Source organism: Pelodiscus sinensis, chromosome 3 (genome assembly GCF_052426305.1).
Source record: "Pelodiscus sinensis isolate ZL-2025 chromosome 3, ASM5242630v1, whole genome shotgun sequence".
In the NCBI taxonomy this organism is placed as follows: domain Eukaryota; kingdom Metazoa; phylum Chordata; order Testudines; family Trionychidae; genus Pelodiscus; species Pelodiscus sinensis.
The window spans coordinates 39,322,504-39,350,117 of record NC_143054.1 but is presented as its reverse complement, the minus strand read 5'-3'; the positions used below and the strand labels follow the sequence as shown (position 1 = coordinate 39,350,117).

General features: G+C 42.8%; 1 protein-coding gene across 2 annotated transcripts in view; it reads right to left on the bottom strand.

Moving 5' to 3' along the window:
• Positions 1-16,247: 16,247 nt before the first annotated feature.
• KBTBD11 (kelch repeat and BTB domain containing 11) overlaps positions 16,248-27,614 on the bottom strand; it is a 32,583-nt gene continuing 21,216 nt past the window's right edge. For both annotated transcript variants that reach the window (XM_089777079.1, XM_089777078.1), the window contains one exon: positions 16,248-23,174. In XM_089777079.1, coding sequence (XP_089633205.1) covers positions 20,217-22,196 — 1,980 coding nt within the window. In that variant the 5' untranslated portion in view covers positions 22,197-23,174 and the 3' untranslated portion in view covers positions 16,248-20,216. The remainder of the gene's footprint in view (positions 23,175-27,614) is intronic.

Here is a 27,614-nt window from a genome sequence, read left to right as displayed (position 1 = left end):
GTGGATTAAGCCTGATACATGGAAAGCCATCAAAGAGAGACAGGACATAAAGAAGAGACTGGTAGACACCAAATCAGCCAGAATTCAAGAAAGATACAAGCAGAATTACAGAGGCAAATCAAAAAGTAAAGAGGTTAGTGAGGGGAGACAAACAAGCTTTCATGGAAAACCTTGCAACAAAAGATGCAGCTAATAGAGGGCAGCAAGGAAACATGTACAGAATCACCAAGCTTGTTTGAGGCAAGTATTGTGGCAGGACAAGTGCCCCCATTAAGGACAAACAAGGGCAGTTTAACAAAGTGCCGAGTCGGCAAAACGTGGTAGCCATTTTTATGCAAATTAGGCATGGGATATTTAAATCCCTGCCTCATTTGCAGTGTTGACCTGCCTAATCTGCATCCCTCTGCCAACAGAGGGATACAGTCTAGACATACCCTTAAGAGTTTTTACACCAAATTCACATGTAGCGTGAGATACTGTGATCTGTCTTTTGAAGTCAAGACTGGGGTCAGACAGGGATGCATCATGTCTTCAACATGGTGATCAACTGGGTGATGTGGAGAACAATAGCAGATGCGTCAAGGGGTATCAGATGGACATCTTTTTCCACACTGGAAGACCTTGACTTTGTGGACAACCTTGCGTTGCTTTCCCATACCCATCAACACATGCAGGAAAAGACACAATGCCTATGCACTTTGGATGCCAGGTTGGACTAAGAATTAGCCAGAAGAAAACAGAGATTATGATTCTCAATGTAGATTCACCAGCACCAATCAAGATAGATGATGCAGACTTACCCAGCACTGACAGTTTTATGTACTTAGGCAGCAGCATCCACCATGATGGAGGCACCAAGAACGACAACCAGAGCAGATTAAGTAAGGCCAGAAATGTCCTCAGGAGTATGAACAATGTATGGAGATCTACACAGTACAGTGTCCACATCAAGATTAAGCTGTACCAGATCTGTGTCATATCAACACTACTATATGGTTCAGAGTCCTACCTGCTGCCAGAAGTGACCAGCTGCCAGTGTCATCCCTGAGACAGAACCATCTCCTCCTCCACCAGTGATGTATCTACAGTCTTTTGTAATGGGATAACTTGCTCAGCCTCCTTGTGGATTTCGATGCTCCTCAGCCTAGCAACCTGCTCCTGGAGCTCTCCTACCTGCTTCCTGAGAGATTCCACCAGCAACCACCTTTCATGTTGTATGGTTTCCTCGGGCTGGATTCCAGTAAGTGGGAATTGCAAGCCACAATTCCTGCAAAACCACTTCAGGATCTGGGTAGAAGCATACCGTGGAATGAGGAGTAACGGTAGTTCGAACTAGGAAGCCTAGTCCGAACTACCTAGTTCGTGCCCCGTGTAGCCGCGCTGCACGGGGTTCGAACCAGCGGGGTTTTAAAAATGGCGGCTCCCCGCTTATGCAAATGAAGCCCGGGAAATTCAAATCCCGGGCTTCATTTGCAAGTGCGGTATGCCTACATTACCCTCCTAGTTCGAACTAGGAGGGTAGTGTAGAAATACCCCAGTAGTTCTTTATAACAGCCAGAACCCTCATATAGCCAAGAGTTGTCTTCCTAGAGCTGTCACCAACCAAGCCTCCCCCCAGACACATTCTCTTTCATATCTGATTCTTTCAAACAAGATCCACTCTGCAACCCAGCAACTGTAGGCAAAGAGGGACCCATTACATCTTCCTGTATTTGCGTAGCTTTTCTTCACTGCCTCCTACACTTCATCTGCCAATGTTTTCATCTACCCACTCTTCTAATTTCAATTCATTTTCTTTTCAACTGATTTCCTTTATCCCTGGAGGACTTTTCAGCAGATTTTTCCCTCAACACCCAACTGCTTTGCTTTCCCACAACATCCGCCGGTCACTTTCTCACACTTCACATAAAACTGTTCCTTTTTAGTCCCCCTCCCATATATACACTTCAGTTATATGTTTATATATATCTTCTCTAACCAAGCCTTCTCAGTAACTTGACCCATTATTTTCCCCACACAATAGTCTTTTAGTTGTTTTCTTCTTTAAGGGCTTGTGATTCTTCAAGGAAAAATATTTTTAATAAATTAATCTATAGTGCCCCTAAATATCCAAAGTAGTATATGGAAATTAAGCAGAAAGGCTTCTAGGCCCGAATGAGTGCGACAGCAGGTTCTGGCACTGGCACTCTCAAAACAGCCTCTGGGTATTCATGTTGTGTAAATGAACTGACCAGCTATCTATTTGTTTATCCTGCTCCTGAGTTTGAAAATACCAATGCCTGTTAGCATGCAGAAATATAAGAGCTAGAAAGGACAACAGATGTGCATATTTCATAGGCGAGCCATTATGCCTATAGCTGAAAGTTAAATTCCTGTTACTGACAGCCTCATGGCTAAACCACCTCTGCAAAACTGAAAATGTCAGGGTCCATTGGTCAACTTGTCCTTTTGAAGTATTACAGCAGCACTTTGTATTTGTCCATTAGGGACTGAAAGGACCAATTATTTTCAGATGTCTCTGTAGTTTATGGTGTTCAGAATATTATCCCCTGTGCACCCTCTACCTATCGCCGGTGTACTAGAAATATCAGAAATCCAACTTTAAATAACCCAGGAACAATTTGCACAAGGGCGAGCCCGAGTTGATCTGTAAATGTGTAACCCATCTGCCAGGATCTCAGCAACAAGAAGGGCTGAGACCACTATTCCCTGTAAGCTGTGTGCTTGGGTGGCCATGCAGGAGAGATTCAGGTGCCACACAGCTGATTAGCAGAGTGCCCACAGCGACGCACAGCTAGCAGCATGTATTTCTATTGATGGTGCACATCTGCACATGAAATGCATATAACAAAATTTATTTTGTACATAGATGGAAAAAAAATTAGAGGGAATGCTGGCATCCTCAGTATGATTGCTGGTCACAATTCCTTTAACACCTGGGTTTTATACATCAACAGATACCTGGAACTCCACTTGGAAGCCCACAGGCAGCCTAGGCAGCTTATCACAAAGCACTAATGCTACATGCGTTCAGGGTGAAATTCCACTGAACAAGTGGGAAGCTGCCTTCTGAATCAGCTTCAGCTCCCTGGTGGTCTCTAAGTGGAGGAGCTTGTGGAAAAGGAATAACAATCACCCCATGAATGAAATATGGACTTAAAGAGTTAATGTATTTTATGTAAGCTGCAATGACTTCTTTGAACAGCAGAGGACTCTTAGTTATCCCAATTTGTTCCTTGAAAGGCATCCAGAGAGAAGAACACTGGGCACAGTGAGGAAATTCAGCTTCAAGGCCTATCAAAGAGAAAGAGCCTTTTGTCAAGCTGAATAGCCGGAATACCACACACTCACTTTGACACACACAAAGACGGAAAAGGAGCACTTATCGCTTCTGTTTTTCACTTTTTTCATGGTCTTCAGCACAAAAATCTCTCACAAGCAAGTTGTCAGCAAGGAGAAAGCATTTGGTGTGTGGAATCTCAGAGAGAGGTTAGGGATATTATTCACAATTATAACACTGACATAAGAGAAATGCCTCTGAGAAAGACACAATAGAAGCGGGGGGAGGGAGAGATGCGAATAGAACAAGCAAATACTAAAGGAGCTAATTCATGTATTTATTACTAGAGACCTGCTTCCAGACCATTAATCCAGACAAAAAACAGTGTAACTCCTTTACAGTCATGGGGAAGCAATGGTGCAAATTTGGTATAACAAAATCAAATATGGGGCTGAGTCTTCTTTCACTTCCTCTCCTTTTACTCTGATTTGACCCTAGATTTCACTGGCATTACTCTGGATTTACACTCATTAAGTAAAGATATGTCTTCACTGAACATTTAATGCAGATAATTGGTACTTGGGTCTGAGAATCCTCATAGGAAAGTCCTACCACTTACTGTATCCTCACTGTTTCTGCACTTGCCTATGAGTTTCTGGGAGTTTGTGCTGAGTTGGTCTAGATTTCTTTACCAGTTAGTTACATCAGTTATAGCAAAATGTGCCTATCATTTGTGGAGGTTGTAGGAAAGGCATTGACAAGCTGTCAACATACAAGTAATTTTATCTGCATCTTCAATGAAAAGTGAGTAGGTTCCACACACCCACATGCCCAGTTTACAGGGAACACTAGCCCTGGGCAATGTGCAGTGAGCTTGGCTCCAAGCTTCTTTTGGAAGAGATATTCCGGCAAAACTTTTTTCAAAAGAAGCGTCCACACAGCCAAAGTGCAACAAAAAAGCAATGTGCTTTTTTTGAAAGATAGCATCCAAGCAGTGTGGACACTATCTCACATTTAAGTTATGATTAGTATGGAGGGAGTGGCCACCAGGGCACCTTTGTTATTTCCTGGAAGCCTCTTCTTTCAAAAGAATACCCTCTTCTGCATCCACACACGTGTTTTTCCAAAAAAACTTTTTCCGAAAAAGGCTTCTTCCTCGTAAAAAGAGGTTTACCAATGTCAGAAAAATCCCTTTGTTCTTTCAACTTTCTGTTGAAAGAACACAATAGCAGTGTGGACATAAGTATAGTTTTTCCGGAAAAACGCTGCTGTGTAGACATAGCCTGAGTTCCCTGGAAGGGGTGGAGCCTCAGGTGGAAGGGGTTGGACTAAAGCAGCCAGCCCTCAGTGCCACTCAGACCATGTCACATGGATCTCTGGTGGTGATTTAAAGAGCCCAGGGCTGCAGGTCGCTGCCGTCCCTACAGTAGCAGCAGTGGCCTGGAGCCCCAGGCCCTTTTAAATTGCTGGGTCTTGGGAATGCCTCCTTAGCACTGTCAGCAGCTTTGTCGATAGGCTGAATGGACGTGGAATATGAAATAACCTCTCACCCTTTGAGAAGAGCCCTCTAGAAGGTCAAGGATGAAGCAGATTGGTGGCATAGAGAGGTGCAGTCCATGTGGGTGCTGTCTGTGTTATTCCTGTTTTAGGGACAAATAAAGGACAGCAGCCTCTGGGTTGTCATTCGGACACCCAAGCTTCAGCTTCTAATCTAAATGTTGGGCTGCTCACACACAGGTATTGGGCAGATAGGACTGGTGGCTAGATCCAATGGTTGATCTTTATCTTAACTCAATACCATAGGGCTAAGCTTACAATTAGAGCCTTGTGTTTATACAAAAATGAGCCATGGATATCTGCATCCACAGATGTGGATACTTGTGGACATAAACTGGATATCTGCAGATCCACAGGGATGCCTGGTGGTGCACATCCACACATGCCTCAGAGTACATAACATTTCTTCTGCATATGGAAGAAAAAATTAAGGAAACATTTTTTACCAATGTGTACCAGCACCAGAAACTCTTCTAGTGGAGATTTAGCTTACACCAATAAGAATTCTTTTACGTGAATCCCAGTTCCCTGAACAAAATAAGCTATATCAGCAAAAAGACGCTTTGACCATAATAACTATATCCACACTAGGGCTTTTCTGGGCATAGCTCTGCTGGTAAGGGGAGTGATTTTTTTTCACACTGTTAATTGTCATAGCTATGCTGGCAAAACTGATTAAATGTATATAAGGCATCAGACTTTCCAGAATTGAAGATAAAAGAAAACTTTAGAGGAAAAAAACATTTTGAAAAGATTTTACTTAATGCATTTCAGTGATTTTTTTTTCCAGATCTGAAACCACAGAAGAAAAATGTTTTCCCTTGTTTTGATGTCACAAAACATTTTAAGAGAACAGTGCCAGGGATAGCTAACCAACATATGACCCACAAGCTGTTTGTTTTCAGACATGACTGCTGAATGCAGCTTTCAAGTACAACATGCAATGACCCTAAGGCATTCATCTAGTCTGCCAAGTCATTTCATTTCTCTATTTTACTTACTTTGTAAGAATTAGCCAATCAATATAGCAGCTAGAAGTACTGAAGGAGGAAACTGAACATCAAGAATGGGAACAGTCCTCTCTAAGACAACGCCTACACTGCAGGCTTCTTGTGCAAGAAGCTTTTTGCAGAAGAGATCTTCCCCAAAAACATCTTGCGCAATAGTGTCCCATCTACAAAAGCGCATTGCAAAAGCGATACGCTTTCACACAAGAGAGCGTCCAGACTGCATGGATGCTCTCTTGGAAGAAAGCTCTGATTGTGGTTTACAGAATAGCCACCAGAGCACCTGTGCTTTTGTGGATTGACTCTTTTTGAGCAAAAACCCCGTTGCCCGTCCACATACACCTTTTTGCACAAGAACTCTTGTGCAAAAAGGAATTATTCCTCATAGAAAGAGTAATACCTACATCACAAAAACCCCTCCATTCTTTTGATTTACTGTAAATTTACTTGCGCTAAAACGCACTTGATGTGTGGACGCACCACGGTTTTTGGGCAAAACAGCCGTTTTTGCACAAAAACCCTGTAGTGTAGACGTAGCCTAAAGGTGTTCCCTTTGATGTTTATGTTCCACTACTGTTTCAACTACTGCAGTAGCAGATTCAGCTATTCCCCTCCCAGCACTCAAATACATGTAAATACTGACAGCATCACTTCATTTCTTCAGTCATCTAATTTATAGGCTGATAAGTTTATGTACATCTCTATTGCCTTTTCATAAAAAGTGTTTTGTTATTGCTTGCTTGGGTGATAGAGATTTACAGCCCAAGAGGTATCAGTATGGCAATACCAACATTGATATCTGCTTTAATAATTAATTTAGCTTTTGAAATAAGAGACTGCAGGACAGGAATTCTAATTCTCTTATCAGTGATGGGATCATCTGCCAGAAGACCCATGGTTCTGTTGTTTTTTTCTGTTCTGGGAAATATTTGCTATTGTCCATCCTGCTCAATCAGTGCTGGTGTAGAGAAAGGACCCGCAACAACATACATATTAGGCACTGTTGTCTTGAGGAACTTTTCTGAGCCTGGTTAGAGAACCAGGCCTGTTGATGGGGGTGAGAAGAGGGCAAAGAGGGTAACTGCCCCAGGGTCTACTGATACCAAAGGGCTCAGAGCTCCCTGCAGCTAAAAGCCTGGGACCCTTCAAATTGTTGCTGGTGCACCATGTGGTACGTCTTGGGCAGTGCTGAGGGTTTCCCGAAGGAGGCATGGTGCTCTCCAGGAGGCGATGAGGGTTACCTTGCTCCAGCCGGAGCAGGACCCCCCTCATCTAGCTAGACTGGTGGCTCCACTGTAGAGAACACACTGCATAAAATGCCAGCAGCAGCTTGTAGGCCTACCTAACCACCAGTGTTGCCACAACTGGTTTAGCAGCAATAAAACAGACATTTTAGGAACAAAAATCTGACTATAGATGCAGCTTTTGTTTCCTGGGAGATCTGGAGTGTGTGTGGGTGGAGCAGTTTAATTTTTTGACACGTCATATTTTGCAGCATGACTCCACAAAAGAGTGAGAGGAGCTTCCTTGTTAGTGCACTTTTTGAAATAATTGAACATTAGTAATATATTTCTTCTTAAAAAATGCTGGTTTAGGTAATACTCATCTTTATGAAGCTTGTGCTTTATAAATAATCAGAAGTGATAGGGACATTTTGAAAGTGAGGGGAAATTCAGAAGTTCTGTAGAAAATTAGTAGGTATCACACCTGCCTAACCTCAGACTTGGGGCTGGAGACTCAAAAAGGAGACAAGAAGGGAAACAAATATATAACAGAGAGGGTGAGGGGAAAATAAGGTTCTGTTTCCTCAATAGAATTCACTTGGAAAACCACAATCAGGACTAGAGGCTTTTTTCTATTTTCAAGTTCAAAGTCTGATTCAAAACTGAAGATACTGCACCAATTCTATCCACAGTTCCCTGATTTTGTATCATTATGTAAGTGTAAATGAGAATAGCTCAATGGAAAGCTTAATGAGTCTATGATAAACACGGATTATAATCATATAATAAAACTGAGGTGTGGACTATTTGACATCTTTAAATAATCTTTTGCAGGCATATAGTTTGTTAATACATTTGGCTGAATGAGTTATATGGAAGTATAGGTACCTCTACAGTTGTGTCAAACTGGGTGTTGCAAAAGGCTCAAAAAGGTAGACAATGAACATTCATACTAAGTAGTGAAATGCCATTTCTTCTTCTCCTAGGCTACGTCTAGACTGGCATGATTTTCCGCAAATGCTTTTAACGGAAAAGTTTTCTGTTAAAAGCATTTGCAGAAAAGAGCGTCTAGATTGGCATAAATGCTTTTCCACAAAAGCACTTTTTGCAGAAAAGCGTCCCTGCCAATCTAGACGCGCTTTTCTGCAAAAAAGCCCTGATCGCCATTTTCGCGATCGGGGCTTTTTTGCCCAAAACAAATCTGAGCTGTCAACACTGGCCTTTTTGCGCAAAAGCTTTGCGCAAAAGGACTTTTGCCCAAATGAGAGCAGCAGAGTATTTCCGCAAGAAGCACTGATTTCAGACATTAGGAAGTCAGTGTTCTTGAGGAAATTCAAGCAGCCAGTGTAGACAGCTTGCAAGTTTTTCCGCAAAAGCAGTTGCTTTTGCGGAAAAACTTGCCAGTCTAGACACAGCCCAAGAGTATCCAGCATAACCCAGCCCAAGGAAAGAGAGAAGGTGCCAACTCACCATCATGACTCAGCTTTTTCCCCAAACCCTTATAAGCCCCTCTCTGAGTACAGGCTGAATGGTTGGAGGAGGCAAAACCATGGACACTCACTATACCCCCAGAAATTCCTGAGTTGTATGTGTTTGATAACTTACCTGATTCCCTCTCCACAGAAGTTGCATTGTGAAGAAGCTGGAGGGGAAGGGGGAGGTAGTGGAAGCTGAGAGTCCATATGGAGGCTTAAAGAATCCTCTGCCTCTTTAGAGCTCAGGTTTGAGGGTCAAATGCTGCCAAGAGAACAGATTTGCCACTTTCCAACATTGGTAATGACAATAAAGGGAATTATATAGCTTTATATATTTTAGATCTGTGATAAGGGAAGCTGCTGTTGATTTGGTGTAAACTCTGACCAATGTAACAGTGAAGTGGATTTTTGGGGGGAAGAGGCAGGGAGTTGAAGGGGGGTATGGGGGAGAGGATTGGGTCTTTTACTAACTGAAATTGCTCTATCCCAATATACATTGCTATTTGAGTACCATTTTGTTTGACATATTGTACAGTATCTTCCGTCCAATGATCCCACAGTATTGTACTAATGAGAGGACAAATTCATTAATAATACCTTTGTGAAACAGAGAAGTATTATCATCCAATTTTACAAAGGAATTGAGGCACAATGAAGTTAAGTGATCTGTCCCTATCACATAGGAAATCTGTTCCTGGTTCTGCAACAGAACACACATTGCTTAAGCCACACAACCAACCTTTCTTTTTAAAAGTATTTCCTATAGGAAAATATTGCTTATTTTGCTCAATAATTTCCATTATTTACCTATAGGTTTTAGATCTGGCAAATGTGTGTGTGGGAACAATAAAAATTGAAATAGCTATAGAGTATAAGGAAAACAGTTTGCAAACATTTCCCTTCAATAAAGCTCACTTTCAGTTTTTCTAAATTCTTCTGTTCCCTTTTTACCCCTATTACTCTTTGTTCCCTATTAACATCAGCCAAAACATGTGAAATATGTGCTCTGTGGTCTCTGTGCATCTGGATCTCTGTACACCAATCTGTGCAAGATAAACTAGCTCTGAGACTCTGGAGCAAGTTTTCAAAGAAAAACAACAAAGACTGGGCATAACTAGTCAAAGATCTTCTGAGCTGAATAGAAAGACCTGTCAAGACAACAATATATGAACTCAAGCAAACCTTCTCAGGTGGGGAGAATTTTCCACTTGCACATTTTCCGCTTACTTTTCACATGTGCAGATGACTGCAGCAATGAATCAAATCCAGAGTATATTATCGGCTGCTACTGACTAAGCTCCTGACCAGTGAGATAATGCTTCCTATAGTGTGTGGGAAAGAATCTAATACTATGACAGCATGTGTTCTTCCTTCCTTCCTTCCTTCCTTCCCTCCCTCCCTCCCCAGTAGCTTCCTGCATAGTCACTGCAGCCATCCTGTGGTCACCTTGCCTCTCTCGGCGAAGCCCCAGTGACCAAACTTTTTCATTAATAAAGGTATAGGTTCACTAAACGGCTTAATCAAAAAAAGATGTCAGTTGGCATTACTGTGAATCTGCATTATGACTATTCTGATTTCATTTCATGCTTTTTTCTAACAAGCACAGTAAACAGCTCGGCTGTGTCTACACTGCACCCCTTTTCCGGAAAAGGGATGCAGATTAGACACATCTGAATAGCAAAATCCACGGGGTATTTAAATATCCCCCGCGGCATTTGCATTTACATGGCTGCTGCTTTTTTCCGGCTTGGGGATAAGCTGGAGAAAAGCGCCAGTCTAGACGTGATTCTCTGGAAAATACGCCCTTTTCCGGAGGACCTCTTATTCCTACTTTCCAGTAGGAATAAGAGATCCTCCGGAAAAGTCCTTATTTTCCAGAGAATCAGTTCTAGACTGGCGCTTTTCTCCGGCTTATCCCCAAGCCGGAAAAAAGCGGCAGCCATGTAAATGCAAATGCCGCGGGGCATATTTAAATCCTCCACGGATTTTGCTATTCAGATGTGTCTAATCTGCATCCCTTTTCCGGAAAAGGGGTGCAGTGTAGATACAGCCCCTCTGTTTTTATTTAGCATACCCGTTGGCTGGAGGATAAGATATACCAATGCGCATCTTCATCTCACCTAGAAAGTAAACTTTGTTTCTGTGTCTAGGTTAGCAGGATGCATATGTTCCTTTTCTTTCTTTTCTGCAAAGCAAAAAAGGACATGTGGACAAGGGGAAGAGAAAGTTCCCGGCCGAAAAGGAAAGTCACTGGATACTTATGTCACTGAGTCAGCAGAATCCCCTTCACCTTCTCAGTGACCTACTGGAAGAACTGTGCAGAAACAGAAATACAATCTTAATTTGTAAAGGAAAAGACAAACATCATCTTAAAAACACCTCTGAGGATGCCAGCCCATTGGATGACTTCATTGTAGCTGTTGGGCACTCAAAGGGCAAAGTTTTCATGGGGTGAGGGTGGATATAAAAATATACATATATAGTTCCCTCCTCCTTTCCATGGCCTTTTTGTCACGGTCAGGACTGTTCCCCACTCTGGCACTCCAAGTGCAGAAGATGGGGGCTCGCAGGAGACCTTAAATACCTTTCTTCTAGGCTTTGCTTACAAAAACTCCCCAGAGTCACAGATGCCCTGGCTCTGAGAAAAAAACAAAAGCTGCCACCATCAAGTGATTTAACCCTGAAAAAAAACAGGACAGAACACTTGAATTCCTTCCCTGGGTTACCCCAAGCTCTTTTGTCCCAAGAGAGCTTGAAAAAAAGAAAAGAGAAAACAAGTTGCAGTCTGGTAGCTGACTGCTCAGTCTTAGGCAGGCAGACACACACACAGACAGACCTCCTGTTGCTTTCCAGGACACAAGAATCAAAACATCGCCTTAAAAAAAAGTGATTTTATTAATAAAACAAAAAGACATACTTGAGAAAGCATACTTGATTGCTAGATGTTACAGAGCAACTGAGTAAAACAAATTAAACCACAGAGAACATCTCTTAGATAGTGAATGTGGGAGGGAAGGCATAGGTTCACACAGAGTTTAACCAAACAAACAAAACAAAGAAAAATACCCTGATCACGATTAAATTCACTTTCTTCTTTTACTCACAATCCATGCTGATCTGTACTTCAAGGCCGAGTTCACTCCCATGTCCAATATTTCCTATAAGCATGGTAATTCTGAGTACTGCAGCTGCTCTCTCCAGCCCTTAATTTAGAATCACACAAAGAGAAACTGCTGTCGGTATATATTTACAATTTAAATTTCAGCACTGTATCCCACTGGTTCTTCTGGCTCCTTTCCAACAACACCTTTAGCTACCTGAGTTTAACTGTTTAGAAGGCTAACACACCTCCTATCCATCACAGTCACCAAAACCATTTCAAAGAACTTAAACTCAGTATATTTCATAGATAGTAATCCCACTCCAAATTGGCAAGCAGGTGACATTGTTGATCCACACCTCCCCTGAAAAGCTAAGAACAGTAATAACTGCAGCTTGTAGTCATCCATAATGTGCTAGAGTCTGTACAAGCCCTTTGGGCTATCATGATGAATATAAGAAACCTGGAAACCAACATGGTCATGTTTACAGTCCAATATGGCTATCATTGTCACATCCTATTTATAATATGCATTTGTAAACACAACAGTTTAACCTAGATGGTAAGCTCCATGGGGATAAGGGCCATCTTTTACTTCTTTGACTGTAGAGCACCCAGCATACTGGGGTCTTTGTAGACCCAGCCATAATGCAAAATAAATAATCAAGAATATATGTTGCTCCCTTGCTCCCCCTTGGGCTTTTTGTTTGTCTCTCTTTAGATAATAAACTCCTCAGGGAAAGGATTGTGCCTTCTTATATGCTTGAAATACACTCAACAGAGCACTAAAGCTGTCAGAAGTAAGTAATAATTTATTTCACTTGTAGCAAAGAAGCTGATCAATATTCCTCTTATTTGGGTTTTCAGCAAAGCTTCTCTCTCTTGAAGTGACTACAGCAGTGGTCCCCAACGCGGCGCCCACCGGGGCATTTGTGTGCGCCCGCCGACAACCTGGGCCGGCCCCGCCCACCCCACCCCCGGCCCGCAGTGCACTGGAGGCGCCGGCCCCAGGCGCGCGACACACACCGGCGCCTGGTGCACGGCGCTCAGGCAGCCCCAGCCCCGGGACACATGCGGGCGCGTGGCACCGGTGCTGGTCCCAGGCGTGCGGCTCGGGCGGCGGCGCCGGCCCTGGGCCCATGGCATAAGGTGCTCAGGCGGCCCCGGCCCTGGGGCACATGCCGGTGCCGGGTGCAAGGGCATCCCCGCCCCTGGCGTGCCCCAGGACGCGCGGCCCCGCCCCCGGGTGCCCAGTGCGTGAGTGGTCCCACCCCCCAGGCGCCCGGCGCGTGAGTGGCCCCGCCCCTGGGAGCCTGGGAGCCTCTAAAGGTTGGGGACCACTGGACTACAGCGAAGTACACACTATGGCTACGTCTAGACTGGCATGATTTTCCGCAAATGCTTTTAATGGAAAAGTTTTTCTGTTAAAAGCATTTGCGGAAAAGAGTGTCTAGATTGGCATGGGCACTTTTCCGCAAAAGCACTTTTTGTGGAAAAGCATCTGTGCCAAGCTAGACGCGTTTTTGCGCAAGAAAGCCCCAATCGCCATTTTCGCGATGGAGAGACTCATGGTCATGGCAAACAGTGAAAGCATGGGGGACAAACATTTGAGGGGGACTAAAAATGTATACTGTGCTTGGTACTACAGAGAACATACCTCTACATCAGGATCACACTGAAAGGGTGCATCTACACTGCACCATTATTTTGAAAAAACAATGAGAGTGCATACACAGCCATTCCATTATTTTGAAAAAAATTTGAAATAACGTACAGCTTATTTAGAAATCTGTAAGCCTCATTCTACAAGGAATAACACCTATTCCAAAATAGCTATTTTCAAATATGGCATATGTGGATGCCCCACTTCTGTTATTTCCAAATAGGGTTGCCAGATGGTTGAAACAAAAATACCGAACGCCACCTCCCCCCTCCAAAAAAAAACACCAGGAAAAAATTCTGTTGAAGGGGGAAAAAAAGGGGGAGAGGGGGAGACCAAAATTGTTCAGAAAGAAAAAGACTCCAAGACTTATTAAGCAAAAAAATTTTAAAAAATAAAACAGCATTAAAACAGCATGTCCCCTTTAAGAGTGAGTGCAGGGATAGGAACAGGGGTGCAGTTGAGCACTAAGCATTGCTTCCCCTTGATTGGCAGCCATTTTGTGCCGGCAGCCTTGCGGAACCAGGTAAGCATGGGGGTTGGGGTCGGCGGGCTAGGGGTGTTGGGAGCGGGGGGGGCCCTCAGGGTCGAGGGGGAGGCTGGGCACTGAGTGTTTGTAGGGTTGCATTTTCGTCTCTGGCCGGGAAAAAAAATCAGAAAATACCAGACATTTTAGGTGTCCTGTATTCTCTGATTTTTTTTACCAGACAGGAGGCAAAAATACTGGACTGTCCGGGTGAATACCGGACACCTGGCAACCCTATTTCTAAATAGCCCCTCACCAGGGCCATTCTAAGTTATTCCTCTCCAGGGCCTCCTGGGGCTCTACATTGAGATAGCACATCTACATTAGGGAAGCCTGCCTTGGACTAATTTTGAGGCTTCCCTGCAATGCAGACATGCTATTTCTAAATAAGCTATTTTGGATTAACTATTCAGGAATAGCTTATTTCGAAATACGCGTGTAATGTAGACACACCTAAACACAATCTATGTGGCCTATGTGATAAGTACCTTCAGTACTTTTGGCTTTTTTCATCTGAGAATTAGCCATATTGTCTGTGGCTACAAACTACGTTTGGAGCTAGTCATCACTAATTGGCTACAGACCCAGCTAAAATTTGACCCTATGAGCCTAATCAACCAGGGAAATGGGTGTACCCAATTTCCACTAAACTCAATGTGAGTCATATGCACACATCTCCTAGTATATATTCTTACCAATCCAGTTAGGTCCTTTTCTTTCTACATGTTTCTCTTCCAGCCTGAGAGTTACACCCAACTAAACATAGCTGTAAACAGTGGGCCCAATTCAGTGGTGAGGTGTCAGGAGTAAGGGAAAGGGCAAACTGCTTAATGCTAAGGTAGGTGTGAGGTCCATTAAGTATTTCAGATTTACACCAGAGAAAATGACAGCAGAATAAATGTAAGGGAATATAAACTGGTATAAGCTATCCTAATGGACAGATGAGGAAAAAGTTAGATGTACACCAAATTTGAGTCCATCTCATCTTGCCTATGAGTTTAGCTCCCTACATTTCTTTCACTCTGGCTGGCTTAGATTCAAATGAAGTGGACTCCCAATTTATTCATAAGAAAACCAGTAGCTGGAGGCCATGTAGTACATTTGTACTATGGGCTTGATTGGTTCTACATTGGTGCTAATCAGTGACTCCACTGAAGTCAAGCTGGTGTAAGTGGAGAATTAGGCCCCCTGTCACCCTTAGATTTGCCAAGTATCATGAGTCTGACATATCCAGAATATGCTCAGACAACCTTACCTGTAACCTTAGATACATTAATGTTACTTTCTTTATGGAAGCTTCCGGAAGTGGGAATTAACCACAATTTGTCTCCAGGTTTGGGGATAATATCACCTTTCTAAGCTAGCACCATTGCACCATACACAGCAGCCAATTAACAGGCCTTTTTAGAAGTAAAGTGGATTTCGGTCTTGTCATGCTACAAATTACAAAAAGGTAATGTCATCTTTCAGATGGACTGGCAACTGTTTTCAAAGCACAGTGAATTTTTTTCAGATTTTTTATAACACAATCATGAATGCCATTAAAATATATGCACAGACTACTTCTAATGTTAAGAATGCTGTATGTTAAGAATGCTGCCAACTCTGTTTACTGATTGTAAACAATATAGATTATTGTTTATAAAATAAATAAATTTAATAAAGAATAAATAAAGGACACAGACTACTCGCACTGCCCTGAAGGGAGCTTTTGCATGTATTTATTCCATTACAGCTTAAGTTGGAGAACATAAAAAGCTTTACAGTGATTTTGCCTAGATATTTAAAATTGAACTGTTAATAAATACATCAGTTACAAATGTAATCCACCTGAATTGTGCACAGTGTCTGAAGCATCTGCACTAGTTAGTCTGTGATAAATTACAGTATCAATGTGGTCAGTTTATAGTTTCACAAATTTGTCAAGGGTTTATTCACCACTAACAAACACTTAAAGAGCAAAGCATGAGGTTGCTGCAATAAATTAGCTCACCGAAAAATACTGCATTTGTTTGAAATGTGCTCCAGTTATGGAAAAATAGAAGTAGGAGAATGTATTTACTAAAATATTTTAAGAAGATTGGCCATGTATTCCGCAATGGCTAAAATACTACTTTTGGTTCCCCCATTATCCTTCCCCCCTCATTATTTTGTTTGCTTTGGCTAAATAAATGGTAGTTAAAATGAAATAGGAGAAAATGTGCATTTGTCTCTGCCTCTACTTGCTGTATAAATGCTGGTAACTTATGAAGCTGAGCGCACCTCTAAAATACAAAACAAAATACTGATTCCCGAGTCTGATCGATTTACTCTAGCAGCTCTTAGTAAGATACGTTCCTTAAGCCAGAAGGAATGATGTGACATCAGTGGGACTGAGATGTTTTCTGAGTGCAGAATATGACCCAAAAAGTCTGTGGGCTAAATTTTGTTCTTAGTCATACTGGTATAAATTTGTGGAATTATTCTACATGTACACTGATTTGACTGAAAGCAGAATTTGGTCCCTCTAGACGTACGTGCTATCCTAGCCTCCTGCCTTTGGTTATAATGCAACAGGATCTGCACACCCTTAAATTTAAAAAATTATGTTCTTAGAAATTTAGGGCTACATTTTGCTATCATACCACACATAAATGACCTTTCAATGTACTGTGAGTTCAGTGCACAGATAAAAGGCAGGATATTACCCCTTAAAGACAGATTAATTAAGGGACTCATATAGTTACTTTCATGGTACCATTAGAATAGAATATAAGTAAGAATTTCTCCTCTTTTCTTATGCTTTTATAACTGTACCAAAATCATGTCATTGAGAGAATCTCAACCTAAGAAAGAAATAACTCGCTATCCAACTTCTGGTGTTCATTCAAGTAACAAATGCTAGGTGTCACTATACAGACACAAAGCAAATCAACCCAGTGCCCAGTTTAAGCTCTATGCTTGTAAACTGCAAAGAATCTGTGGAGCAGTCACTGCTATCAATGTTGTAAAGAATGAAAGGCAATAAGCTACTGATGAACAACGGATATCCAAAGGTACTGAGAGCAACTACTTTGATACCTAACCAAACAGCACAGGAGATGTACAGCTTTCATGTGTATCATTTATTCTTTTAGCAGTTGAAATCCCATCAGCTATTTATTTACAAAGAATTTCACTGTGTATGGAATTCACATTAGCTTACTGCACAACAGTTTTTATTCATTGAACAGGTATGATGAGCGATGTTTCAGTATTGTTTAGCTTTAGCAGTTCATATGTTGAGCAAACAGGGTTATTCTTTTGACAATTATTCCTTTGAGTTGGTTTCAAGATATAAAGAGTTTTATAAACTGTGCTGTAGGATTTAAGGTTCTTTCTCATGTCATTATTTAGTAGATTTCCATCTGTTGATAACTTTGCGAGTAAGGCTTGTATTTTCATTTAATTTGGTACATTCATAATAATTTAGTTCTGAAGATATATTGGAAGGAAAACATCACAGCATGCTTCCTTAGGAAACAAGGGACAGAGAACCGGAAACCAGACAGAAATGTCTTTGTTACAAAAAAAAAAAAAAAATCAATCATCTGGCTGTGATTATGCAAATAAGGTATAAAAGAAATTCTACTCATTAAGACCAGATTCTGCTCTCATTTTGCCAGGGTAAATGGTGAATGCACACTTTGGCCTAATACTATCATTCCCTGTTTGAATGAAATAGTAAAAATGTCTTCATGGTGTCTGTAGCACTATTGATTTGTGTGTGTGTGTGTGTGCGCGCGCGCGCACGTGCTATGATATAAGGTACATTTCAAACCTTGGTTGGATGTTTGTGGAATATTTTCATAAATTTAAGGTCACAGTAATTACCCAAAACTAACCAGGCAGCATTTTCATGAAATATCACTAAATTAAAATGCAAAAGGGAAAAAATTACACACCTTATTAGCTTCCTCACTAGAAATGTAGTATAAATACTGTCCTAGATAAGGTATTCAAATGCATAAACAATTGTATAATTGTAGTATGAGATAAAATGAACATTTCAATATGTGCATCTGGTTCTTGTACTGGTTCAGGCCCTATCTAGCATATACTTGCACCCTACTTAGCGTTAAGCATGTGCAGAAGTGTTTGCATTTACAGGAACTGAAGCATTACCTGTGCATATGAAAAATAATTCTAATGTACATAAATCATTTTTTCTTTAACCTCAAAGCTTTTCTTATAATTAGACGGCAGTATATATTTAGGAGCAAAATGCAAAATCTTATTTGTTGAGCTGAAGAATTAACCAATCTTTAAGTGTATCAGCAAGTAAAAGATCAATATCTAATATCTGCATGTATACACAACACAAATTCTAATCCATTCAACCAACTAGCATTCTGGTCAAGCTAAAATGTAAATAGTCCAGTCCTACAATCCTTGTTCACTCAAAACATCCACTGAATTCACTGGGGAAGAGATTATTTGACTAAAAATTCATGATTGCATCACTAGTTTCTAAATAGTGTGGAATCAGATCAACTGTGTAAAACATCAAACAAACCATGAACTCCCTGGATTCTGTCTGCCAAAATTATGTCTTATAGTAGAATCTACTACTTTTTTTAGAAGTAGCAATAAGATATAAGAATTTTACTGTTAGGACCCTGCTCAATAAGGTATTTTAATAAAACATAAAGATTCTTCTACTGCAGTTCTTTGATGTGATGTCTTTCTAGAATGAATACTTATAAACAATTCTTTTCCATAATCAAGTGACAATTCCAGACTGAATTAGCAATAGCAAAAACACCGCATTTATTTTTAGAAAATGGTTTCTTATTAATTTAAACAAATTTTCTGTATCCTTTTGTTGGATGTCTACATATAAAATATATGAAATAAATGCAAGTGCACTTTTTTAATACAACATGCTTGTCCAGAAGGTTTGCTCTTTTTTTCTGAATAACATGACAAAAAGTCTGCTTCAGCATCCCATGATATCAATTTTCTCCTCTTTATATGCTGCTCCATAAACAATTGTTCTCTAAAGATTCAGAATCCAAACAAAAGTATGTGGCATCAGTATGAACTATAATTCATCAGTAAGTTATTAATTATGACATTCATCTACCTGAAATAAATAGATCATTCTCTCAATTAAAAGATAAGGAAATGTCACCATCATTCTAATACATGAGTATAATCAGCCTGTGTAGCAAACTCTTTTTCTTGTTCTCCTGTGAGAGCCTTTTCTATGCTGGAATAGTCCCTTACCACAAGCTACTGGACATAAAATGAAATATGTAAACGGAATGAAGCCAGTTTCAAAGAATTCACATTTGGTTTAGGTTCACTGATTTTCATTGATTTGCACTTAAAGAACAGTAAACTACAAAATGTTTTCCCTAAAACTTAGTGGTACCCACAGTCATGTCAATCTGTCATGAACTGAACAGTTTTGCTTCCTGTTTAGTATAATTTAAAACTTCTCATAAAAAAGTAGAGCATTGTCTTTTCCACAAAGTTTCACTTCTTTCAGCCATGGAGTGTATGAAAACTTCAATTCTGCTGTACTATGGTAAATTGACTTTCCCCCTGTGTTCCAAATATGAACATGTGGCAGGCATTTAAAATTTAAATGCTTAAATACTTTAAAGCTGGTCTCTGTTAAATCATTCGTTGTGGTTGCAAATTCTTGGGGCAGCAGTGCTATGTCTTCTTTAAAGAGTCTATTGAACCAAAACCGAAAGGATGAAATTCAGATGATCTCCTTACACTTTTCTAACATATGAACTGTTAAGTTTAGCATCAAAAGTAAACTGAATTCTTTTAAATTATGTAGCCAGCAGCATTCACAACCGATATCCAGAAGAGAGAAGAAAATGAATGGCAGAAGCAGCAGCTCCTCGTGTATATGTACAAGAGCAACACTATTAAATATTCCATTACAAACCTCTGTTATCAGGGATTTATATAACTCCAGGGCAAAAGTTCTTTTCCAGATTGGGAACTGGCTCACATTATCCCAAAGATTATCCTATTTTAGCAACTTTTCTTTAATTTGCTTGGCTGCTAACCAGTGCCAAGGAGTGAATTCTTCCCACATGAAGCACAGTAAAGATTAGAGTGGTTATAACCAGCAGTGGCTCTATATCAACATTTCAAGAGGGGCACCTCAGCTGGCTAATGCATGCATACCTTTTGAAGGTGCCCCTAGTCTGGGGCTGTAACTGTGGAGCAGGCTGCTCAGATAAAAGCAGGCCCAGCTCCCACCTATGGAGTGGTGTAGGCCTCTGGCTGGATGTGTGCCATGCAATGATGAAGGGGCCCTAGACCAGCTGATGGAGATGCCCCACTGGAACTGAACACAGCCCCTACCCACAGTTGAGCTGGCTGCCCCCCACACCAAGTCCACTCACAGCACAAGGGGGCTGTCTGGCTCTCCAGCTTTGTCAGGCTTCTCTGGTAGAGTGAGCACAAAAGGCAGGAGGACACCTTTGGCCTCAAAGGGGGCCTTGAGCAGCTCTGCATCGAAGCTACCTGGCAGTCCTCCATCAGCTTCCACCTCGCCATCCTGGGCTAGGTTGAAGCGCAAAGAGCCAGCCCGGTTAACACAGTAGATGGTGCTGCCCAGTGCGGCGCAGCGGAAGGGCTGCAGGGGGTTGCCGCTGGGCCGCAAAGAGGCACACTGGCTCCAGCGCTTGGCCACAGTGTTGTAGCGGAAGACCTCGACCCCACCAGCCTGGCCCTGCTCGCCACGTCCACTGTTCAGGTCAAAGCGGTAGATGAAGCTCTTGAAGGCCACCATGTCGGCAGAGCGGCGACGGCTGCTGTTGTAGGGGCATTCTTGCCACTCGTCCCGCCGAGGGTCGTACTTGAGCAGGCGGTAGAAGAGGGAGCCACCCGACACATAGATCTCCCCATTGCAGGTAGTGGCTTCATGTGCCACAGCGAAGGCACCCTTGGGCAGTGGGGCCACTGAGCTCCAGCGGTCAGCCCGCGGGTCGTACCTCTCCACCGTGAAGAGGCACTCGCCCCCGACAGCATAAAGGTAGCCGTCCAGGGCCAGCAGCTTGAGCTGTGAGCGGGGCTGGCCCAATGGCCGCACCTGGCTCCATGTGTCAGTGAGCGGGTTGTAGCAGAACACCTTGTCGGAGAGACGGGCGCGCTGCTCCCCCGATGATGACGTGATGCCTCCAGCCAAGAAGAGATAGTTGTAGAGGACGCACATGGCACAGCCCTTGGCATTGGCCTCTTCCGGCAGACGGGTCAGCACCCTCCACTCCTTGGCCGCCTCTTGGTAGCAGTAGATCAGGTAGCTGCTCTCCTCCAGCGACACCACGGAGGAGGGGCTCTGCGGCCGGCTGCTCTCCCGGCTCTGCGGCCGGCTGCTGCCCGCGCTCAGCCTCTCGAAGGCGTCGCTGACCTCGGCCACCAGCAGGCAGCGCTTGCCGGCCTCCAGGCGGCGCTGCAGGATGAGGTCCCGCTCGGCGCCGCTCAGGCGGCCGTAGACCGCGGGCTCCCGCAGCACCTGCAGGTAGTGGTCGCTCATGAAGCGGTAGGCGGCCTCCCGCAGCTCCGCCAGCCGCTGCTTCTTGGCCAGGCACAGCAGCTGGTAGCAGTTGTCGAGGCGCAGCTGGGCGCGCATGGCCTCGGCCGCGCAGTGCAGGGCGCAGGGCATCTGCAGCACGCGGGCGCCGCTCACCACCTCGGCCAGGTTGTCGTGGCGCACCTCGCCCATGCGGGCCGTGTAGACGTAGTCGATGAGCAGGCGCAGCGCCCCGTAGCTCACCCCCTTCACCCGCAGGATATCTCGCGACGAGCGCGCGCGGAAATAGTCGCTCTTGGCCGCCAGCACCGACTTGTGGGCGCGGATGTGCCGGCCGGACACTTCGATCACCAGGTCCGGCTCCTCCGAGAGCGGCGGCGGGCTCCTGGGCTGCGCTCCAGCCTGGGGGCAGTAAGTGCCAGGCGGCGGCCGGGCGATGTCGCCGCCTCCTCCCGCCTCCCCCTCCTCGGCCGTCGCGTTGTTAATCTCCCACTGGCTCTGCACTACCCGGCTGCAGGGGGAGGCGGCTCCGGGATCCTGCTGCGGGGCTTTGTCCCCCCCGGGCGAGCTGAAGCACAAGGAGGAGCTGAAACCGCAGGGAGCTTGCAACTGCAGCGCGGCGCTTTCCCCACCCCCGTTTTCCTCTTCCTCCGCTGCCGCGCTCCCTTCCCCGGAGCCGGGGGGCTGCTGGCTGCCGTTGCTGCTCTCCGCTTCCCCCGGAGCTTTTCCAGGGACCCCCGGCTGCTGCTCCGCCTCTCCGCAGAGCCGCGTGGGGCAGGTCTTTTTTGCCTCACCCATATTCCCATCACCTGGGTAAATGACACAGGATAGGACCGGGCTCTCCATGGCTCTAGTAGAGGTTGGACCTGGCTGATCTCCCCCCCACCCCAATAAAAAAACCACTCCCAGCTCCGCGGCACAGTCAGCCTCCTCTTCACCCCCCCCCTCCCTTTTTACTTTTTTTTTCTTAGTGGTTTAAGGTTGAACGTTACTGTGAATTTTTCTTGCTCAACTCTCCTTCTTGGCACATGGTCAATTTCCGCCTTATTTCCAACCGTGGACTCTTCTCACATGCTGACAGCAGAAAGGGGTGTGGCGGCAGCCCGTCCTTGCAGCTACTCGCTGCTGAACTTTTGAACTTGTCCAATTTCAACATTGTATAGATATCTATAACCATAGTGTGTTTGCTACAGCTTGATTGCTCAGATTTTCGCTGGGTGGCATTGACCGATTAATTAATGAAGTATACAGCGTGGAATTGGGGGGTGGAGAGTCCTAGAACAATTTAATTTTTTATGAGCCATTTCTAGTTTTTTTCAGTGACATATGTTCCTTGACAAGTTACAAATCACTCAGTTGTTTGTAACAGTTTTGATTTACCTCAATGGTTGGTTTGCCTGCATGCTTCTCCCAAAATTATTTACACAGGTCAGTTTAACTAATTGCACTGATTTATTTCAGAGAAAAGATTATTTTTCTGGGACTTTCAGCTCTGAAATTGGCAACAAAAGGGTCAACTAAATATGCTGGTGTAAATACAACTATTGCCCCACATCTGAAGCTGTTGTGCTGGATGGCATCCGTTTGTGTTGTTTGTTCAACAGACTATGCTGAGGAAATGTGATCCTTTAAGATTAAAGTCTGAAATATAATGCTGGTAATAATGTATTCACTTTCAACAACTATTTTAGGGGAAGATACTAATTGCAGTTCTGAACATTTTTAAAACCAGTCAAGATTTCCTTGGAAATGATAGGCTCCTTGAGCTTCAGGAAAGTTTCTTCAGTTCACTGTTTCTCACAGGATCCTATGTATTTCCCATTCCTGTTTAAAAGAAAATGTAAAGAGTTGATCAGTTTTAAACAAAATAATTTTAAGTTTGTGGTTTTTATAAGAGTTTATTCCAGAGGAGTTTTGTACTAGTATAATCAAGATTCCTTTAATGATGGATACTGCATCCTGAAATTTAATTATGAAATTGACTAAAATGATGTTAATGCAAACCACAACCCTTACAAAATAAATACTGAAGAATGTTTGATACAGTTATGAAAACAAACAAAAAAAACCCAGTAAACTGGCAAATGTGTCACTGAGGGCACATCTACACAGCAGGGTTAAATTCGAAATAAGCTATGCAACTTGAATGAGCTATGTCAATTGCGTGGCTTAAGTCAAAATAGCTTATTTCAACTTTGGGCACATCTACACAGCACTTACTTTGAAACAGAGCACTCTTCCCCCAACTTCCCTTACTCGTCATACAATGAGGATTATAGAAGTCAGAGTAAGAAGCCCATTATTTTGATTTTTTTTTAAAATAATGGGCTTGCTGTGTAGATGCGCATTACATTATTTCGGAATAACTGACATTATTCCAAAATAACGCTGCTGTGTAGACATACCCTGACTGATGTGGTTTGCTGTATAGTCCCATACATGGATGTAATACATGACATGATACAGTCTGGAAATGTTTAGGCCTCTTGCTCATAAGAAGTGATTACGGTCACAGTAAATAGGTCAGTACATGAAGTTTACAATAGGAAACTGGAGGTCTACAGACTATGGTTGAAAGATTAGATTTCTGAAATAACCACCAAGATTTTTTAAAATCTTTCTGTTATATAAATGTATGATTTTAATAACAGCTTGAGTTTTTTTAAAAGGACTTTCCTAGGTTTTATATTCCAATTACTAATAATTATCACATTCTCAATAAGCTGCCTGTATATAATATTATATGGAACTGCATAGTTTATAACCAACTATTCATTATAATTTCAATTTAACCACTTTCTGATTTCTGTATATATGCTCATTTCTGCCCAAAATGTTCCACATGGTTTCCTGACAGCAGATTATTTATTTATGGATTTGGTAAATTTTGAGGTAACTCAAAAAAGGCATTTTGGAAACAGGAGTTTGAAAACTATTTTAATGTTAGACAAATCTAACTTACTTTGACTTTCTTGAAAATGTCATAATTCAAATACCACTTTGCCCAGATACTCCAAGTATGAGGTTTATATCTGGCAAACCCAAACTGGGCTGGATAATGCTTGTTTACATGACTAGATTCATTCATTTTAATAAGACTATTTGTGTGAATAAAGACTATCATGATTATAAGAGTTTGTAGCACTGGGCTTTCATTTTATTCTGGAAAATTAATATTGGGATTATTAAAAATAGGAAATTAATATTGTAATTATTTGCTGTGAATATTTGAACTTCTCAGAAGTCCATAAGGCTTTAATGTAACTTGTATGTTTTAATAAAATTTATAGCTTTCTAGTATGGATATTTTGAAGTCTGGTGTTGAACTGGCTAAGCTCATGGAATTTATGAATATAGACTGCACAGATTTCTTGAAGTTCAGAGTTCAACCAGATAGACTGGACTTTATTGCCTTCTGAAGCTCATCTAGGCAACTTGTCTCTGTAATTTCAATTAAAGAAGAGGATAAACAGTTCAGCTTCTGCTGATCCTTAAGTCCCTGGGAATTGGAATTAAGTGGGTCTTTTCTTCTTCTCTCTCTACTCAGAAACACACTAGATGCTTCCCTTCTCTTCCCTTTAGAAGCAACAGATCCAATATATGTCTCGTCAATCTGGAGTGTAGTCCCAGATTTGCTCTAATACTCTTCACCCATTGAGAAATCTGGGGAGCAGCAGCCAATCTCAGCTGATCTGGACTGCTGCTGTTTCTCCTCAGCTGTCCCTTCACTGGAGAAGTGACATTGGTGAATAAATGTAAGACATGATGACACATTTGTAATTCATTGTGAGCAGGGCATTTGATAATATGCTTCTATATATTCTTCAATCTTCACAATATGAAATTCATTAAGTAGTTCTGCTTTCTAACCTGTCCCAGCATAGCCATGATACTAAATCATATTTCTGTTCTATACCTTTCACAAAGTCCTTACAACTGGCTTCATTCAAACAGTTTCTGTAACTGACACCTCCCAAATAGGCAAAGATCATATAGTGATTATACAGTTAAAAAACTCTGGAAAATATACTCTTGAAAAGTAAGGCAGTTTTGAGAGGCGGGGGAGCTCTGACAACAACATAACTGTCAATGGAGTACAATGAGTGATGTAAATACAGTAAAACTCCAATTGTCCGGCATCCAGTGGTCCGGCACTCCTGATAGTCCAGCACCAACTGGAACCCGGAAGTGCTCCAGCCAGCCGGACAACTGGAGCTCCTGTGAGCCCCATGTGCGCTCACTGGCTGGGAAAGAGAAGGGGAGGACAGGGGATTATACCCCTGTGACAGGTCTGCTAGGACCCGCACTGCGTCTAGCCGGGGGGTGGTCAGCGGGGAACAGAGCAGCAAGGGGTAAACCCGCCACTGTTTTGCAGGGAGGTGGGGGAAGCTCCGCACAGCCGCCTGCTACAGGCCACCTGGAGCTGCAAGTGACGGCGGAGGAGAGGGGGAAGAGGCGAGGCGAGGGGTGGCGCTGCAGGACCAACCCAGCAGCACCCCAGCTGCTCTGCCCCGCCGCTTCCCCAAGTCCGCCGCCGCCGCTTGCAGCTCCAGCTGGGCTGTCACTGGTGGCTGCGCGGGGCTTCCCCCGCCTCCTTGCAAAATGGCGGCAGGTTCACCCAGTGCGGGTCCCGGCAGACCTGTCACAGCCCTCCAGCCGGAGTACCTCCTGATGCTCCGGCATACCCAGTAATCCGGCACCCCCTGGATCCCAAAGGTGCCGGATTTTTGGAAGTCTACTGTACACGAGTAGAGTATTTTCCCCTGGATATGCCCTCCAAATACTGCCCCTTTATAGGTTCCTGCAGAGATCTGGGACACCAGCCCTTGTCTTGACAAGTCCGAGTGCACCATGGCTTAGGCAAGTACTATCGTCTCTTGAGCTGTTAAGGGTGAAATGGCCTTAACACCTTGCTGGGTCCTAGTACTGACTATGCCAATTGCCTTCAATCCCACAAACCACTTAGGACCCCAGACACTCTGTGCCTTTGTCACCCACTTCTCCTAACTTCCCATCCTTTACCTACATCCGCCCTCAGCGGACAAACAGCTAAAGCTTGACCCTTAGCAGTGTCCTCATACTACTACTGCTTAGCAGATTCAATGCAACAGATCCCTTCCCACAGATTTACAGTCACAAGGTCTACTACTAGACATTGCAAGTAAAGAGAGGAAAAGTTAAAAGGCAGAACTAAAAGAATTAACATTGACTTCAAAGCAAGATTATGGGATGAATTTGAAACGTGACCCGATAATGGCTACAAACATCTATATATGGAAAAAATGTGTTTCTGTTTCATACTAATTCTAGTCCAGCCAGAAAAAATTATGACAGAGGTCTAATGCCACTTGCTGAGACAATTAAAAAGATGAAGAACCTTCAACCTTAAGGGTGCATCTACACTGCACTCTTATTTTGAGATAACTAATATTATTTCAAAATAACAATGCGAGCATCTAAACAGTCATTCTATTATTTCAAAATAATTTTGAAACAACAGATGGCTTATTCCAAAATCTGCAAACCTCATTCTATGAGGAATAACTCCTATTCTGAAATAGCTATTTTGAAATAAGGCGTATATGGATGCCCCACATCTGCTATTTCCAAATAGCCCCTCACCAGGGCCAATCTAAGTTATTCCTCCCCAGTACCTCCTGGGTCTCTAAATCGAGATAGCACATCTACATTAGGGAAGCCTGCCTCAGACTAATTTTGATGCTTCCCTGCAGCATAGACGTGCTATTTCGAAATAAGCTATTTTGGAATAACTATTCTAGAACAGCTTATTTTGAAATAAGTGCGCAGTATAGATGTACCCTAAGATGAACCCTAAATCTTTCACACAGATGCACATGTTTACCTGAAATATTCAGTTCACTGTTGAATCCTTGTTAAAGAAGCAGCACCTACAAAAGTGTTAGCAACCACTGTGGGAGTTTAAAAAACAAAAAAAAATCTTCACTCACCAAACTAAAAGGACTGGCATTTCCAACTTTTGGGAAAATACTGTCTCTAGATGCATGTTATTGAACAAATATTAGTATATTAAAATTTGTACTGATTATGAGAAGGCTATAATGGATAATAACACGTTTTACATAATAGAGAAACTAAAATATTAATAGATTTTAGAGGGACTAGACAGATTAGTCTGATGACTGCTGTTGCGGTGGAAATCTGGCCTACTTAACAACAAAAATGGAATCACAGACAGGTAACAATGAAAAACAATTCAAAAAAGCTACAGGACCTTTCCCTTAC